The sequence below is a fragment of the Girardinichthys multiradiatus genome, chromosome 10 (genome assembly GCF_021462225.1).
Source record: "Girardinichthys multiradiatus isolate DD_20200921_A chromosome 10, DD_fGirMul_XY1, whole genome shotgun sequence".
NCBI lineage: Eukaryota > Metazoa > Chordata > Actinopteri > Cyprinodontiformes > Goodeidae > Girardinichthys > Girardinichthys multiradiatus.
In genome coordinates this window covers 36,623,668-36,638,756 of record NC_061803.1, presented here as the reverse complement: position 1 = coordinate 36,638,756, position 15,089 = coordinate 36,623,668, and the positions used below count along the sequence as shown (strand labels likewise).

General features: G+C 42.0%; 2 protein-coding genes and 1 long non-coding RNA gene across 3 annotated transcripts in view; 2 read left to right on the top strand and 1 right to left on the bottom strand.

Annotated features, from left to right (window-relative positions):
- The window catches only part of mtr (5-methyltetrahydrofolate-homocysteine methyltransferase), a 61,821-nt gene extending 51,837 nt beyond the window's left edge, over positions 1–9,984 (top strand). The window contains exons 32-33 of the mRNA XM_047377295.1: positions 7,281–7,393; positions 9,122–9,984. Of these exons, the coding sequence (XP_047233251.1) occupies positions 7,281–7,393; positions 9,122–9,211 (203 nt within the window). The 3' untranslated portion in view covers positions 9,212–9,984. The remainder of the gene's footprint in view (positions 1–7,280; positions 7,394–9,121) is intronic.
- On the bottom strand, positions 74–5,426 carry LOC124875260. Its single transcript, XR_007040005.1, has 3 exons — positions 5,356–5,426; positions 2,591–2,674; positions 74–906 (listed from the first exon to the last, which is right to left on the bottom strand). It is a non-coding gene; the product is annotated as an uncharacterized LOC124875260 (long non-coding RNA).
- A 3,888-nt stretch (positions 9,985–13,872) lies between the features above and the next one.
- ryr2a (ryanodine receptor 2a (cardiac)) overlaps positions 13,873–15,089 on the top strand; it is a 301,990-nt gene continuing 300,773 nt past the window's right edge. The window contains exon 1 of the mRNA XM_047377164.1: positions 13,873–15,044. Within this exon, the coding sequence (XP_047233120.1) occupies positions 14,997–15,044 (48 nt within the window). The 5' untranslated portion in view covers positions 13,873–14,996. The remainder of the gene's footprint in view (positions 15,045–15,089) is intronic.

Below are 15,089 nucleotides of genomic sequence, written 5' to 3'. Positions count from 1 at the left end.
AAACCTAACAAGAAAGGAGACAAATATAATTAATAAACTCCTATATGTAACTACTGAAAAGCAAAAACAAATCTCTTATGTTTTTCTAAGACCAAAAGCTGTTAAACATTTTCAAATGTCTCTGTAAAATTTGTTTAAACAAGGTTGAAAATATTTAAGCAAGTAACAACGAATGCAAAAAATACACTTACATTGACATTTAAAGATACGCAGTTTACTAACAAGAATCTATGAGTAAACTAGTGCACTTTGGTTTCTGTATATCTACCCACACCTCTTTAAAACTCCTCAAAAGTGAAATGTTTGATATGATAGGAACTGAACCTTTTATACATGTTGGTGTCTTTCATTTCAGTTTTTATAGCACGTCCATAACATTGCAGTTGATGAAAACAGAAAATACAATATGAACAGGGTATCAGAATTCAATGTTGTCAGAGATTTAAGAACAGATCATTCAATAATGCCTTGTGAGAAACCCCAAGAAGCAACAGTTACAATAATATTCCACTTCTACCTTATCTTTAAATCAACCTGACATGAAAAGACAAAGTTTTTCTTCAAAGGACAAAAACATAGCAGTATTTGGTTCATATGAACTCAGTTGCTTCACTTGAAAAGTGTATTTTAGGGTCAGGGAATGGACCCTAGCAGAACATGAGTCAATTCCAATTCCCAAGAAAAGATGCTGGATTATTTCAAAAATGTATTTTACCTCCTTGGGATAGTTGAGGTTTAGCACATACATCACTCCCATCAGAGTCATGAAAGTGCTGGGCAGATCAAATAGGAGACGAATCACAGCGTTCGCCTCAAGCGCAATGTCAAAGTCATAGTAGGAGGGTGGAATTGGTTCACTCCCATATTCAATAACCAGCATTCCTTTGATGAGATCATCTTCACAGTCTGTTGGTTTCATGGAAAAAACACAAAAGAGAACTTTAGGGAAATTCAGCTTAGTAGAAAGAAGCAGAGTTAAACGAGACAATTTAAAAATGATTATAAATAACAAGAACGTTTTTAAAATACTGCACCATCACACTTCATATTTTTATTTCAGATATTTTGTGTGAATGTCTGATATATTGGTATGCTTGACTGAATATTCTTAAGCTACAAAATTCAAATGTTTATTTTATGTTCTATATATTGCCAAAATAAAATCTTACATTCCTTCTAAAGACCTCCAAACTCTGGGGCATGCATTTATTACAACTAGATTAGGCTACTACAACTCCTTGTACAGTGCTCAAAAATATAACAGGAACTCTTAAACAACACAATATAACTCTAAGTAAATCAAACTTCTGTGAAATCAAACTGTCCACTTAGGAAGCAACACTGATTGACAATCAATTTCACATCCTGTTGTGCAAATGGAATAGACAACAGGGGGAAATCTTTGGCGATTAGAAAGACGCTCAATAAAGGAGTGGTTCTGCAGACCACTTCTCAGTACCGATGCTTTCTGGCTGATGTTTTGGTCACTTTTAAATGTTGGTGGTGCTTTCACACTCGTGGTAGCATGAGACGGACTCTACAACCCACACAAGTGGCTCAGGTAGTGCAGCTCATCCAGGATGACACATCAATGTGAGCTGTGGCAAGAAGGTTTGCTGTGTCTGTCAGCGTAGTGTCCAGAGCCTGGAGGCGCTACCAGGAGACAGGCCAGTACACCAGGAGATGTGGAGGAGGCCGTAGGAGGGCAACAACCCAGCAGCAGGACCGCTACCTCCGCCTTTGTGCAAGGAGGAACAGGAGGAGCACTGCCAGAGCCCTGCAAAATGACCTCCAGCAGGCCACAAATGTGCATGTGTCTGCACAACCGGTTAGAAACCAACTCCATGAGGATGGTATGAGGGCCTGACATCTACAAATGGGGGTTGTGCTCATAGCCCAACACCGTGCAGGACGCTTGGCATTTGCCAGAGACCAGGATTGGCAAATTCGCCACTGGTGCCCTGTGCTCTTCACAGATGAAAGCAGGTTCACACTGAGCACATGTGACAGACGTGACAGAGTCTGGAGACACCGTGGAGAGAGATCTGCTGCCTGCAACATCCTTCAGCATGACCGGTTTGGCAGTGGGTCAGTAATGGTGTGGGGTGGCATTTCTTTGGAGGGCTGCACACCCCTCCATGTGCTCGCCCCCCTTGTGAGACCATATGCTGATGCGGTTGGCCCTGGGTTCCTCCTAATGCAGGACAATGCTAGACCTCATGTGGCTGGAGTGTGTCAGCGGTTCCTGCAAGATGAAGACATTGAAGCTATGGACTGACCTGCCCGTTCTGAATCCGATTGAGCACATCTGGGACATCATGTCTCGCTCCATCCACCAACATCACGTTGCACCACAGACTGTCCAGGAGTTGGTGGATGCTTTAGTCCAGGTCTGGGAGGAGATCCCTCAGGAGACCATCCACCGTCTCATCAGGATCATCTCCAGGTGTTGTAGGGAGGTCATACAGACACGTGGAGGCCACACACAATACTGAGCCTCATTTTGACTTGTTTTAAGGACATTACATCAAAGTTGGATCAGCCTGTAGTGTGTTTTTCCACTTTTATCTGCCGTCATTCATTTTCTTACCTTTACAGTATTTATTCTATTTGTCTTTCCAAGTCTTTTTCTGTCTCTGTCGCAGGCAGGAATTGTAGTGAGCCGACTGCTGAGCTAGAGGAATGCGGGAAACAGGCAGAAGGCAAGCGGGATAAGCGGCGTTAACATGATATAAAACTCAAAGCTACGGAAAAATAACACGTTTTAATATTTTAACTTTTACAAATATTTCGTAATCACTTTTTAGATGCCCAGGCAGAAAATAGTTTTTTTGGGGGGGAAGGTGCCTATACAAGCTAGTTTCCTTGACAAAATATGAAATATGGAATTAAAAGACGTTAAACAACTGTTTAAAACAAAAACTATACAGTGTCCCGAAATAAATCCTAAAAAGTATTGAATTAAAATCTAATTGCTTTGGAAGGATGAGAGCTCTGGTGAGAAAGAAGATGGCTGTGAATTGTTCTGAAAGTTTTCTGAAGAGTGTACTCTGTGACCATGACGTTACGTGGTGGCACATGCATGTTCTGTGGATCACAGCTATAACTAGTTTTCTTCAATTCTTAGGTTTCTCTCTTTCTTTTTAAGATGAACTTCTTGTAACTTATTTTAATCAGTTAAATGAGGTAATGTGTTCAGTTATCATGATTACATCGGCCCAGCTGACAAGAACCCATATCAGAATAGAATAGAATTGTCCTTATTGTTTTTGTACGGGTTGGTACAACAAAATAGAGGCTTGTTTATTACAGTGTGGATCAATAATAGGATCCCTCCTCTCTCCCTCTATCACACCATGTTGTGGGTTCACAGGCCTTATCAAAGATCCCCAGTTCTCCTTCCTGCCGTCAATGTCCCCCACTTTGGCTGATGGTGAGATCTAACCTTTTTAATCAAGTCAGGAGTCTGCTGCTAGACCTTTTCCCAGTGGGACATGTCTTAAACACCTCCCCAAACATTCAGATGACCTCCTTACCAAATCAGCTGAACTGACTTCATTCAATGCATAGAAGCATTGAGTCCAGGCTCCCTGCATGAGCCGTGGATAGTTTATTTCAGCTAGCTACAGCTAATGTTTAAAGTGGAAGGCTTCACCTTTCGGATCAGCTCTGATTCCACGTGGACAGTTGGTTGCAGAATCTGCAGACATGGATGCTGGCCTGAAACTATTAACCATAAACCCTCCTTCCAGTGTTTGGACCAAAAAATTATTCAGGTGCATAATTATGATGCAGCCTATTCTTTAAACTGAACACATTGACTTATGGCAGGCTACGCTCACATTTTACAGCATTAATGATATACAGTAATTTGAAAAGATTAAACACTGAGGAAGCAACCCTTTTAAAACGTTCTGTAAAATGGAGAATAAATAAGGACACCCCCCTTAGTTAATACCACTTAAAATGGCTAAAATCACACACAGTTGTATCTCACCAGGTGGACATGAGAATATTGTTATTTAGCACTTTAAAGGAGGTTTGCCTTGTTTAAACCACAGTAGACGAGAGAAAGACATGAAAACAACTGCCAACCGGCCCAGGTCTGGTGGTCCAGGCGTGTTCTCCTTGAAAGCAGACAGCAATATGCAAAAAAGAAAAAAAACTCCAAAGCCTAAATTGTCATCATGGGACCTACTTTAGGTTGTTACTGCTGTTTTATATGAAAGTTCATGTCTGTCCATTCAGAAAGAAACTGGACATGTTTAACTTTCATGGGAGGTGTTCAAGGAGGAAACTGCTGCTCTCTGAGAAAAACAGAAAGTCCAGACTGAGGTTTGCCTGAGAGAACTTAGAACATTGGTATAATCCAGCAGTCCAGGAAAAGAACCTCATACCAGCTGTGAGGCATGAAGGTTGAGGTGTCATGGTTTGGGGATGCTTTGCTGCAGCAGTACCTGTCCAGCTCACCATCACAGAATCCACCATGAACTCAGTCTGTCAGAAGAAAATGTGAGACCATCTGAAAAAAAGCTGAAGCAGAACCTGACCCTGCAACATGAAAATGACCCAAAACATACCAGTGAATCCACCAAGGACTGGCTGAGAATTACGAAATTAGAAGTCCTGGGCCTAGTTAAAGCCCAGATCTTGATCTCTTTGAGATGAGGTAGGGGACTTGAAATGAGCTGCAAGAAACCTCTGAAACATCTTACAGCAGAAAGTGAGGAGTAGGGCAAACTTTCAGAGATGATAGAAGTTTCTCCCTGAAGTTATTTCCCCCAAATGCTGTCATACTAGGATGTCATAACATTTTCCTCACCTAGAAAATACTTATTTTATCTAAAAAAGGTACATTTAATGTAATCACTTTAATTTCCAGATATAAAAAATAATAAAGAAATTTAATAAATAAATAATAATAAAGAACGCATTTAATGGATTGTCCTACTTTTTTCTCATCACTGTATAACTGTCAGTTTAACAATAATTAATATGTTTGTATTCAAATTTCAAGCAAGCCCTGATTATTTAGCTGGAAAATATGAACATTTAAGTCCAGAATGTCTGGAATTTCAAAGTGGAAGGTGTGTATACATCCTGGCATGTTGAGTATATAATCACACCCTGTCTGCAATCCTGGGAGGACAAAATGAATCATCTTGACAGCACAGAGCGCCACCCGGATTTAGACATCAGCTCAGTTGGAAAGTTTTAGTTGAATATGAACAGAAAGCAACACAAAAAACCATAGGAAACAGTTTAAAAAAAATGTCAACTCTCCAGGCTCCACTCCATTACCATTATTACTTAGGTTAAAAAGAGAAAGCTCAAACACATACAAAATGTACTTACAGAGTATATATATGGTGCAGTGTGGAATGTCCTTACAGAAAACAGCAGACCCTGAACGCAGGCAGTACCTGAGATGGTTGTTAAACATGTAAAAACAATAAACCTCCTGGTAGGTTTCACTAGAGGGAGCTCTAATAGTAGAAGTGGTACAGTACTGACCAAAAGTTTGGACACACCTTCTCATTCAAAGAGTTTTCTTTATTTTCATGTCTATGAATATTGTAGCTTCACACTGAAGGCATCAAAACTATGAATTAACATGTGGAATTATATACTGAACAAAAAAGTGTGAAACAACTGAAAATATGTCTTATATTCTAGGTTCTTCAAAGTAGCCACCTTTTGCTTTGATTACTGCTCCGCACACTCTTGGTATTCTGTTGATGAGCTTCAAGAGGTCGTCACCTGAAATGGTTTTCCAACAGTCTTGAAGGAGTTCCCAGAGATGCTTAGCACTTGTTGTGCCTTTTACCTTCACTCTGCAGTCCAGCTCACCCCAAACCATCTCGATTGGGTTCAGGTCCGGTGACTGTGGAGGCCAGGTCATCTGGCGCAGCACCCCATCACTCTCCTTCTTGGTCAAATAGCCCTTACACAGCCTGGAGGTGTGTTTGGGGTCATTGTCCTGTTGAAAAATAAATGATGGTCCAACTAAACGCAAACCGGATGGAATAGCATGCCGCTGCAAGATGCTGTGGTAGCCACGCTGGTTCTGTATGCCTTCAATTTTGAATAAATCCTCAACAGTGTCACCAGCAAAGCACCCCCACACCATCACACCTCCTCCTCCATGCTTCACGGTGGGAACCAGGCATGTAGAGTCCATCCGTTCACCTCTTCTGCGCCGCACAAAGACACGGTGGTTGGAACCAAAGATCTCAAACTTGGACTCATCAGACCAAAGCACAGATTTCCACTGGTTTAATGTCCATTCCTTGTGTTCTTTAGCCCAAACAAGTCTCTTCTGCTTGTTGCCTGTCCTCAGCAGTGGTTTCCTAGCAGCTATTTTACCATTAAGGCCTGATTCACACAATCTCCTCTTAACAGTTGTTCTAGAGATGTGTCTGCTGCTAGAACTCTGTGTGGCATTGACCTGTTCTCTAATCTGAGCCGCTGTTAACCTGCGATTTCTGAGGCTGGTGACTCGGATGAACTTATCATCCGCAGCAGAGGTGACTCTTGGTCTTCCTTTCCTGGGGCGGTCCTCATGTGAGCCAGTTTCTTTGTAGCGCTTGAAGGTTTTTGCGACTGCACTCGGGGACACTTTCAAAGTTTTCCCAATTGTTCGGACTGACTGACCTTCATTTCTTAAAAGTAATGATGGCCACTCGTTTTTCTTTACTTAGCTGCTTTTTTCTTGCCATAATACAAATTCTAACAGTCTATTCAGTAGGACTATCAGCTGTGTACTGTATCCACCTCCTGGACAACACAACTGATGGTCCCAATCCCATTTATAAGGCTTGAAATCCCACTTATTAAACCTGACAGGGCACACCTGTGAAGTGAAAACCATTTCAGGTGACTACCTATTGAAGCACATCAACAGAATGCCAAGAGTGTGCGGAGCAGTAATCAAAGCAAAAGGTGGCTACTTTGAAGAACCTAGAATATAAGACATATTTTCAGTTGTTTCACACTTTTTTGTTCAATATATAATTCCACATGTGTTAATTCATAGTTTTGATGCCTTCAATGTGAATCTACAATATTCATAGTCATGAAAATAAAGAAAACTCTTTGAATGAGAAGGTGTGTCCAAACCTTTGGTCTGTACTGTACATGAGAACAAGATTAAGAAGGCTCTAGTTTGACTGGACAGGTGATGGTGTTTGGTTAGGTGCTCTCTCTATAATTCTGTTGTGTGTTTGGATGAATGTGGTATCACTTGTCTGATTATCTTCTCTCTGTGGTTCTGTCTGCAGGTATTGACCTGACCGAGTCCCTGGCCATGACACCAGCCGCCTCAGTCTCAGGACTTTACTTCTCACACCCTCAGGCCTCATACTTCGCTGTGGGAAAAATCACCAAAGAGCAGGTTCACCTTTCACTTCCGTTTATTTATGTAACACTGATTCACAACAAACACTTCCAGAAATATGGAGCCAGTCCAATCATGTTAAGCAATTTAGAAAATTACATACTTTCAATATCGATAGATATAAAACAGTGCAGTCAAGCTCTGTTTTTTATGCCAATTGGTGAAGACTTTTGTATCTAAGGAGACCTGCCAGATTGAGAGATCAAGTACCTGCTGCAGTCCCTTCTCGTGGAGCATTTAGCGACAGTGGAGAGAAACTCACTTTGAGAAGAAAGAAACCTTCAACAGAACCCTTCTCAGTGTGAGCAGTTGCCCACCGGTTGTGGTAGAAGGGCGTAAAACTTTCTATGTTAAATTAGAAGTAGCTTGTTAAATGGTTTCATCCAGCAGAGGAACACAGCTGAACAGAGGAGCTCTGCGACACAAGTGTTTAAATTAACTGGTCCGACCCTGGTGTAGTTCTCTGTGACCTTCTGGGTTTCATCTTGTTAACCACATTCTGACTGATTCAATTCAATTCAAAGATACTTTATAGTTTTATTATCCCATTTTGGTGGCTTCTTTTTGTCCCTCAGCTTTTTGACTGAGCTCAGGTTCTCAGTGGGGTGAAGATCTGGATAGTTTTCTGACAATGGGTCCAAAATGTCAATGTTCTGATCTTTGAGCCACTATCATTATCACTTCAGCATTGTGGCACTGTGCTATTTCATAATAGAAAAACCTAAATATCCCTAAAGTGTTTCTGAATTGTTAGAAAAGATACCTGTAGAAGACCTTTTGGTCGCACTCCACTTAATCACAGCAGTGTCACAGCAGAATTTGGAGGAATCCTCTTCCCATGAATGAGAAATATCAGGATGCTTCTGTGTTGGTACCACAAAGGACTCATGATCTCATTTAGCTCCCCTTCTCTATTCCAGAAACCAAAACAAGACCTCATTTTGGAAAATAACTTCACAGCAGTGCTATGAATGCAGTTCTCTATAAATCGCTGCCACAGTTTTCCTGCAGGTCCACCTCTTGCTGTTGCTGAGCCAGCGCTGCACTGCAACATGATTCTCTAGAGAACTTATCAGGAGGAGATGGTAGGGGAGCTTGCTGTTGGACATCCTGTTCCGTATTGCAGCTGAACCTTTAAACTAAAGGTTCTTGATGTTTTATTAAGCTGCTCTTTTAGCTGAAGTGTTTTTATAAGCAGTTTCCTTTATGTGAGGCTGTTTCTCCAAAGAACTGAGGGCTGCAACAATAACTATACCCAGTGCTAAATACTAATGCAAGCAGACAGTGATTTCAACATCTATTTAATGGCAGTCTGCTGATTAGATCAATGGTGTTAGCTGGTCTCTTTCACAGCTTCACCTGTGCTGCTGATCTGACTATGTGACCTGTAGGTGGTGGAAAGAAATGTTAATATTCAATAGTTTTTTTTAAATGAATGCATCTTTTTGTGGTTAGTTATACTGCGTCTGATTACTTTACACTGTTTTCTAAAAACAACAAAATCTGAAGCTTTGATGTTTGCAAAAGGTTTATCTGTCAAAACGTTCGGCATCACTTTATATGTGCACTCATGTTCCAGCTATAAGTTGCAGGATATGTAAACCTGTCAGAAGGCAGACATTTTACCTCAGTTGAACTTTGCTAACAGACAGAAAACAGAGAAAACCACGAGACTAGACCTGAAACCCAGAACAAAGATCACGCTGATTTTCATTCTTTCTGCAGGTCGAAGATTATGCCAGGAGGAAGGAGATGAGTACAGAGGAAGTGGAGAAATGGTTGGCTCCCATCCTCGGCTATGAACAGGAGCCGTAGCTTAGAACCAGGGCTATGGTGGGATCATTCAAGGTGCTGTTACTGAGGCAGCTCCTTGCAGTCTGGGTCAGGCATCAGCAACCCACAATGACTCGGTGTTTGACTTTAAATGGGAACATTTCATCTGGGTAACTTCTGTTCAGGACCAATCTGCTGCAGTTCAGCTCAGAAATCTGTTCTTTTAACTTCAGGATCAGCAGAGAATGTTTTAGAGCTTGTTTTAAATTAGTTTTTAAATTGATCATTTCATATTGGCCCTCTGTCAGTTTTATTTCGCATGTTAATCTTTTTTAAATCAACTGTTTTATTGAAAAGAAATGAACAGTGCCATGGAGGCTGGAGTGTACTGTCATGCATCATCATGCAGCACCGAATATAGCTGTTTGTACAACAGAAAGCTCCTTAAAAAGCATCATGTATCTAATTTTTAGTCATCCAGCTGTTTGGAGCAGAAAATGGTTTGGAAGATTTCTTTATTTTTATTAGTATTCTGACAAAATAAAGCTGCTAATTCTGTTTGTAGACACTCTAAAGGTACACTTTGGGACTCCTGACAACAGGACATTCCTACAGAAGTGGCCTTTGTTATTAATACCCCAAATCAGTGTTGAGTATTATTGTCAGTTTTTGCATTACATTTTTTGACTTGAGATATTTCAGTGTTAATTGGATTAAGTATTTCAATGTTTTCCACTAAGCATCTTGGAGTTAAGAACAAATGTGAAACTTTTCCAGATTTCTTAAAGAATTTATTAAAAAATATTTTTTACAAACATTTGTTATGGAAATGGGGATAAATTATGGGTTAAGAACGCTGTCAAAAACAATGTGTATGTAAAGATGGAAATGTGTGCATATTAGTCAATAGTTGTGCATAAGTAAAATCGACAAGACGTATTGTATATTTTCTCTATAAGAATACAAAATAAAATGTTACAGCTTCAAGAAATTACAAACACAAAGTTCAAGTTTACACTTGTGGTTTATTCTTTATGAATAAAATAGGCTATAACAGTTTGTGAATACGATTTATTTTTTATGAGAATACGAATTTACATTAGCTACTTGGCATCACGTGATTTCAGGCTGGTTAGTGGAGCACATAGTTAGTCGATTCGCGTTGCGCATGCGCTGTCACACTCCTCACCGCCAGTAAACGTAGTGCCGGAATGGGAGATAATTCAGTCTAAAAGGAATATTAGGAACAGAGGGGAGATAGGGAGGAAATAAAGAGTATTATAAATAAAGCATTGTTCTTATTTTTATGAAATGCAAAACTAAAACAGAATATAGTCGGTGGAGTTATACAATGATGTACAGTAGGTGGCGGTATGAACCTCTGAATTTGTTGCGAGCCGCCAGCAGAAGAAGAGAAGAAGCAACACTAGCGCCAAGATGATGGACCAAGAAACTATGGGACAAAGCCAGGTAATGTTAAAAAGTTTATATATGTCTTAATGTCGTTAGTATATGCTCTTGATCCGTCATCTTAGCGCTAGTGCTCCTGCTTCTTCTTCTTCTGCTGGCTGTATGCAACAAATTCAGAGGTGCATACTGCCACCTACTGTACATCATTGTATTACTCCGACTATATTCTATGTTTTAGTGTTGTATTTCATAAAAATAAGAACAATGCTTTATTTATAATACTCTTGATTTCCTCCCTATCCCCCCTCTGTTCCTAATATTCCTTTTAGACTGAATTATCTCCCATTCTGGCACTACGTTTACTGGCGGTGAGGAGTGTGACAGCGCATGCGCAACGCGAATCGACTAACTATGTGCTCCACTAACCAGCCTGAAATCACGTGATGCCAAGTCGCTGATGTAAATTCGTATTCTCAAAGAAAAGAAATCGTGTTCACAAACTGTTATAGGATATTGTATTAATAAAGAATAAACCACAAGTGTAAACTTGAACTTTGTGTTTGTAATTTCTTGAAGCTGTAACATTTTATTTTTGGATTTAATTTATGCACAACTATTGACTAATATGCACACATTTCGTCTTTACATACACATTGTTTTTGACAGCGTTCTTACCCCATAATAAATGGTGCTAAACTATGTTTTAAGATAAATTTTTGTTCACTGGATCTGTTTGTGTTAGAAAGTTAACATTTGTAACTTTCTTTTTACCGTCATTCACTTTTTCACCAACTGTTGCTTTGCTTCTTTTTCCAACTGATCTCCTGGATGATGTAAGGAAGACCTCAGTGATCTTAGATGGTCAAACTGCAGCAGAGCTCCTCATGTTGAGTCGTAAGATCTGGTGCCTCAGCCGTGTGTCAAACTTTGACAAGCTTATTTTTTACAGTCTCTTCAACTGGATTAATAATGGTAACTTGTTTAAGGGTTGTAAGCTTACTTTACCATGAAATGGTTCAGAGATAATTAAGTGTCATGTTTACTGAATTGTATGCTAGGAGAGTGTTTCTCTGCATTATGGGGAATAGAATAAATGCATTTTCTTAACAGTGGAAAAATAATCTATGGCTCCATCTACCTGTCAGCCAAACTGAATGTAAGTTGAGGTTTTATAGATTCTGAAAGCAGGGCTGCAACTTGATGCACCTTGGTCCTCGGTTAGCTTTGCTGCCTCTGTTACTTCTCTGGTTCAAATGCAGAATGATTGAACATTTATGTTGGGTTAAGTGAGAAAGCTCTAGTGTGATGGGGGGGGGGGGGTACAACAGGCTAGGAATAATTTGGGTCAGGAGTTGAACCCCAGACCTGTTTTGTTCAGGGCTCACAACCTGACTTCATGGTTGTCTTGCTGCAGCCACTGAACCTCATGGTGTCCCCAATATTCTTCACAGTATCCATAACCTGCTGCCATAGTTTTCTTTCTATTGCCACACTTTGTTTTCTGTTAAAACACATTTATTCGCAATAATTAACTAATCATCAGAAATGCCAGTTTTCTATATTTCATTGTGTCACAGGTTAAAGTTGTGAGCACAGCTACAGCTGCCCTGCAAAGCCGTGTAGGTACAGCCTTCAATTTGGTTAGTTTTCACACTGTGAGTCTGGGTTACATAGTTGTCTACAACTTTTTACATTTATGTTGTCTCAGTGATCACCTGCTTTGAAAACCTCACAGAAATCTGTACTACAGCTCATTCAGCATTTAGTAGACAATTTAGTAGACAAAGGTATGCTAATGCTAACTAAATGCAGTGGTTTTGCATTGATTGAACATACTTTATTTCAACATTTTACCCATCAGCATTTAGGCTTGTGACATACTTTCAGATCCACACTCATTCAAAAATAATCCAAAGTTGGTCTAAAGGGATCAATCCCTAAAAAATTATTTTAAAAGTTTTTAAACTTTAATAAAGGCAGCAAATTCTGTGCATAAGGAATCTATGATAATTTACTGGTTGTTTGAGCCTCAACAATGAATACAATTCTAAATAGAGCTGATCAATAGGGGTTCTGTAGCACATGCTGAAGGTCTGAAAGTGGTTTCAGGATTGCTGTTATTATTTGTGGACCCTCGTACTTGTCGTCTTCTGCTTTATCGCGGGGGCAGCAGAGACACCCAGACGTCCCTCTCCCCAGACACCTCCTCCAGCTCCTCCGGGTGGAGCCCAAGGCGTTCCCAGGCCAGCTGAGAGAAATAGTCCCTCCAGCGTGTCCTGAGCCGTCCCCTGGGCCTCCTCCCGGTGGGACGTGCCTGGAACACCTCCCGAGGAAGGCATCCAGGAGGCATCCGGTATAGATGCCCGAGCCACCTCAACTGGCTCCTCTCAATGTGGAGGAGCAGCGGCTCTACTCCGAGCCCCTCCCGGATGGCTGAGCTCCTCACCCTGTCTCTAAGGGAGTGCCCGGCCACCCTACGGAGGAAACTCATTTCAGCCGCTTGTATCCGGGATCTCGTTCTTTCGGTCATGACCCAAAGTTCATGGCCATAGGTGAGGGTAGGAAGGTAGACCGACCGGTAAATCGAGAGCTTTGCTTTTTGACTCAGCTCTCTCTTCACCACAACAGACTGGCACATTACTGCAGCAGCTGCACCGATCCGTCTGTCGATCTCCCACTCCATTCTTCCCTCACTTGTGAAAAAGACCCCGAGATACTTAAACTCCTCCACTTGAGGCAAGAATTCCCCTCCAACCTGAGGAGGACAAGCCACCCTTTTCCGGTCGAGTACCATGGCCTCGGACTTGGAGGAACTGATCTTCAGCCCAGCAACTTCACACTCGGCTGCAAACTGCCCCAGTGCATGCTGTAGGTCTTGGCTAGATGGGTCAGCAGGACCACGTCATCTGTAAAAAGAAGAGACTAAATCCTCTGGTCCCCAAACCAGACCCCCTCCGGCCCTTGGCTGCGCCTAGAAATCCTGTCTATAAAAGCTATGAACAGGACCGGTGACAAAGGGCAGCCCTGCCGGAGTCCAACATGCACTGGGAACAGGTCCGACTTAGTGCCGGCAATGCGGACCAAACTCCTGCTCTGCTTGTACAGAGACCGGATGGCCTCTAATAAAGGGCCCCCGATTCCATACTCCTGGAGCACCCCCCACAGGGCATCACGAGGGACACTGTAGAATGCTTTCTCCAGGTCCACAAAACACGTGGACCTGTTGGGCAAACTCCCATGAACCCTCGAGTACTCGAGAGGATATAGAGCTGGTCCAGTATTCCACGGCCGGGACAAAAACCACACTGCTCTTCCTGACGCCAAGGTTCGACTATCGGCCGGACTCTCCAATACCCTGGCATAGGCCTTACCAGGGAGGCTGAGGAGTGTGATCCCCCTGTAGTTGGAAGACAGCCTCCGGTCACTCTTCTTATGAAGGAGGAACACTACCCCAGTCTGCCAGTCCAGAGGCACTGTCCCCGACCGCCACGCAATGTTGAAGAGGCGTGTCAACCATGACAGCCCCACAACATCCAGAGACTTGAGGTACTCGGGGCGGATCTCATCCACCCCAGAAATCCTGCCACCGCGGAGCTTTTTAACCACCTCGTTGACTTCAGCCTGGGTGATGAAAGTGTCTGCAGTTTGTTCTGTCTTCTTCAAAAGTTCATAGAACAAAAACTATACATTATTCTTCATAGTCAGATGTTACCTACAAACTAGTCTGGAGCAAAGCTGGCAGAAAAATAGAACCTGAATCTGGACACTGTCCCAAAAGCACAAAGACAGCCCTGTTCCTGCGAAATGTTTAGAGCAGTTCTGTTCCTCAGCAGCAATAAAGGGATAATTTTGGATTTACATGTGGGCAAAAACTGTTAATTTCAAATGTCTATCCTAACAACTGTAAGAAAGTGATGAAAAAAATATGAAAATGTTCAAAGGCACAGAAAGTGAGAGCATTTGTCTTTGGTTTATTTATTTTTTCCTTGAAAGTGTTTCTTGGTAATAAATCTTATACTGGTGGGAAAAGCCTGTTTATTTGCCCTGAAATGGTGCCATATTTGGAAGGAAGAAGCGGCGATGACACCTACAGTCGGGAAAATATATTTTTGAAAGAATTTCAACACAAGCAATTGTAATTTTCTTCTAAAAATGTTTAAATTGCACAATATTGCCGTAGACACACAGACTGGCAGGGTGCTCTTCCCATATCCGCCGGCTGGGGGGGGCAGGTCGTTCAATAAAGCGCACGCGCACACGCTCGCTCACACCTGGACTGCTCCTCCTCCGCCAGGCGCGCGTCATCCAATGAGCTGGGACCTCCTCCGCTCCGGCTCTCTCCGCCTCAGCCGCAGCATCATTCCCATTCCCCAGCCTGGATCCCAGTCTGCAGGCGCAATCCGGGAGACAGCTCACCATGGCTGACCTGGGAGAGGGAGAGGATGAGATCCAGTTCCTGCGAACAGTAAGTCTCCTCCTTGCCCCTGTGCAGGCGGACGTCGGCTGGGTG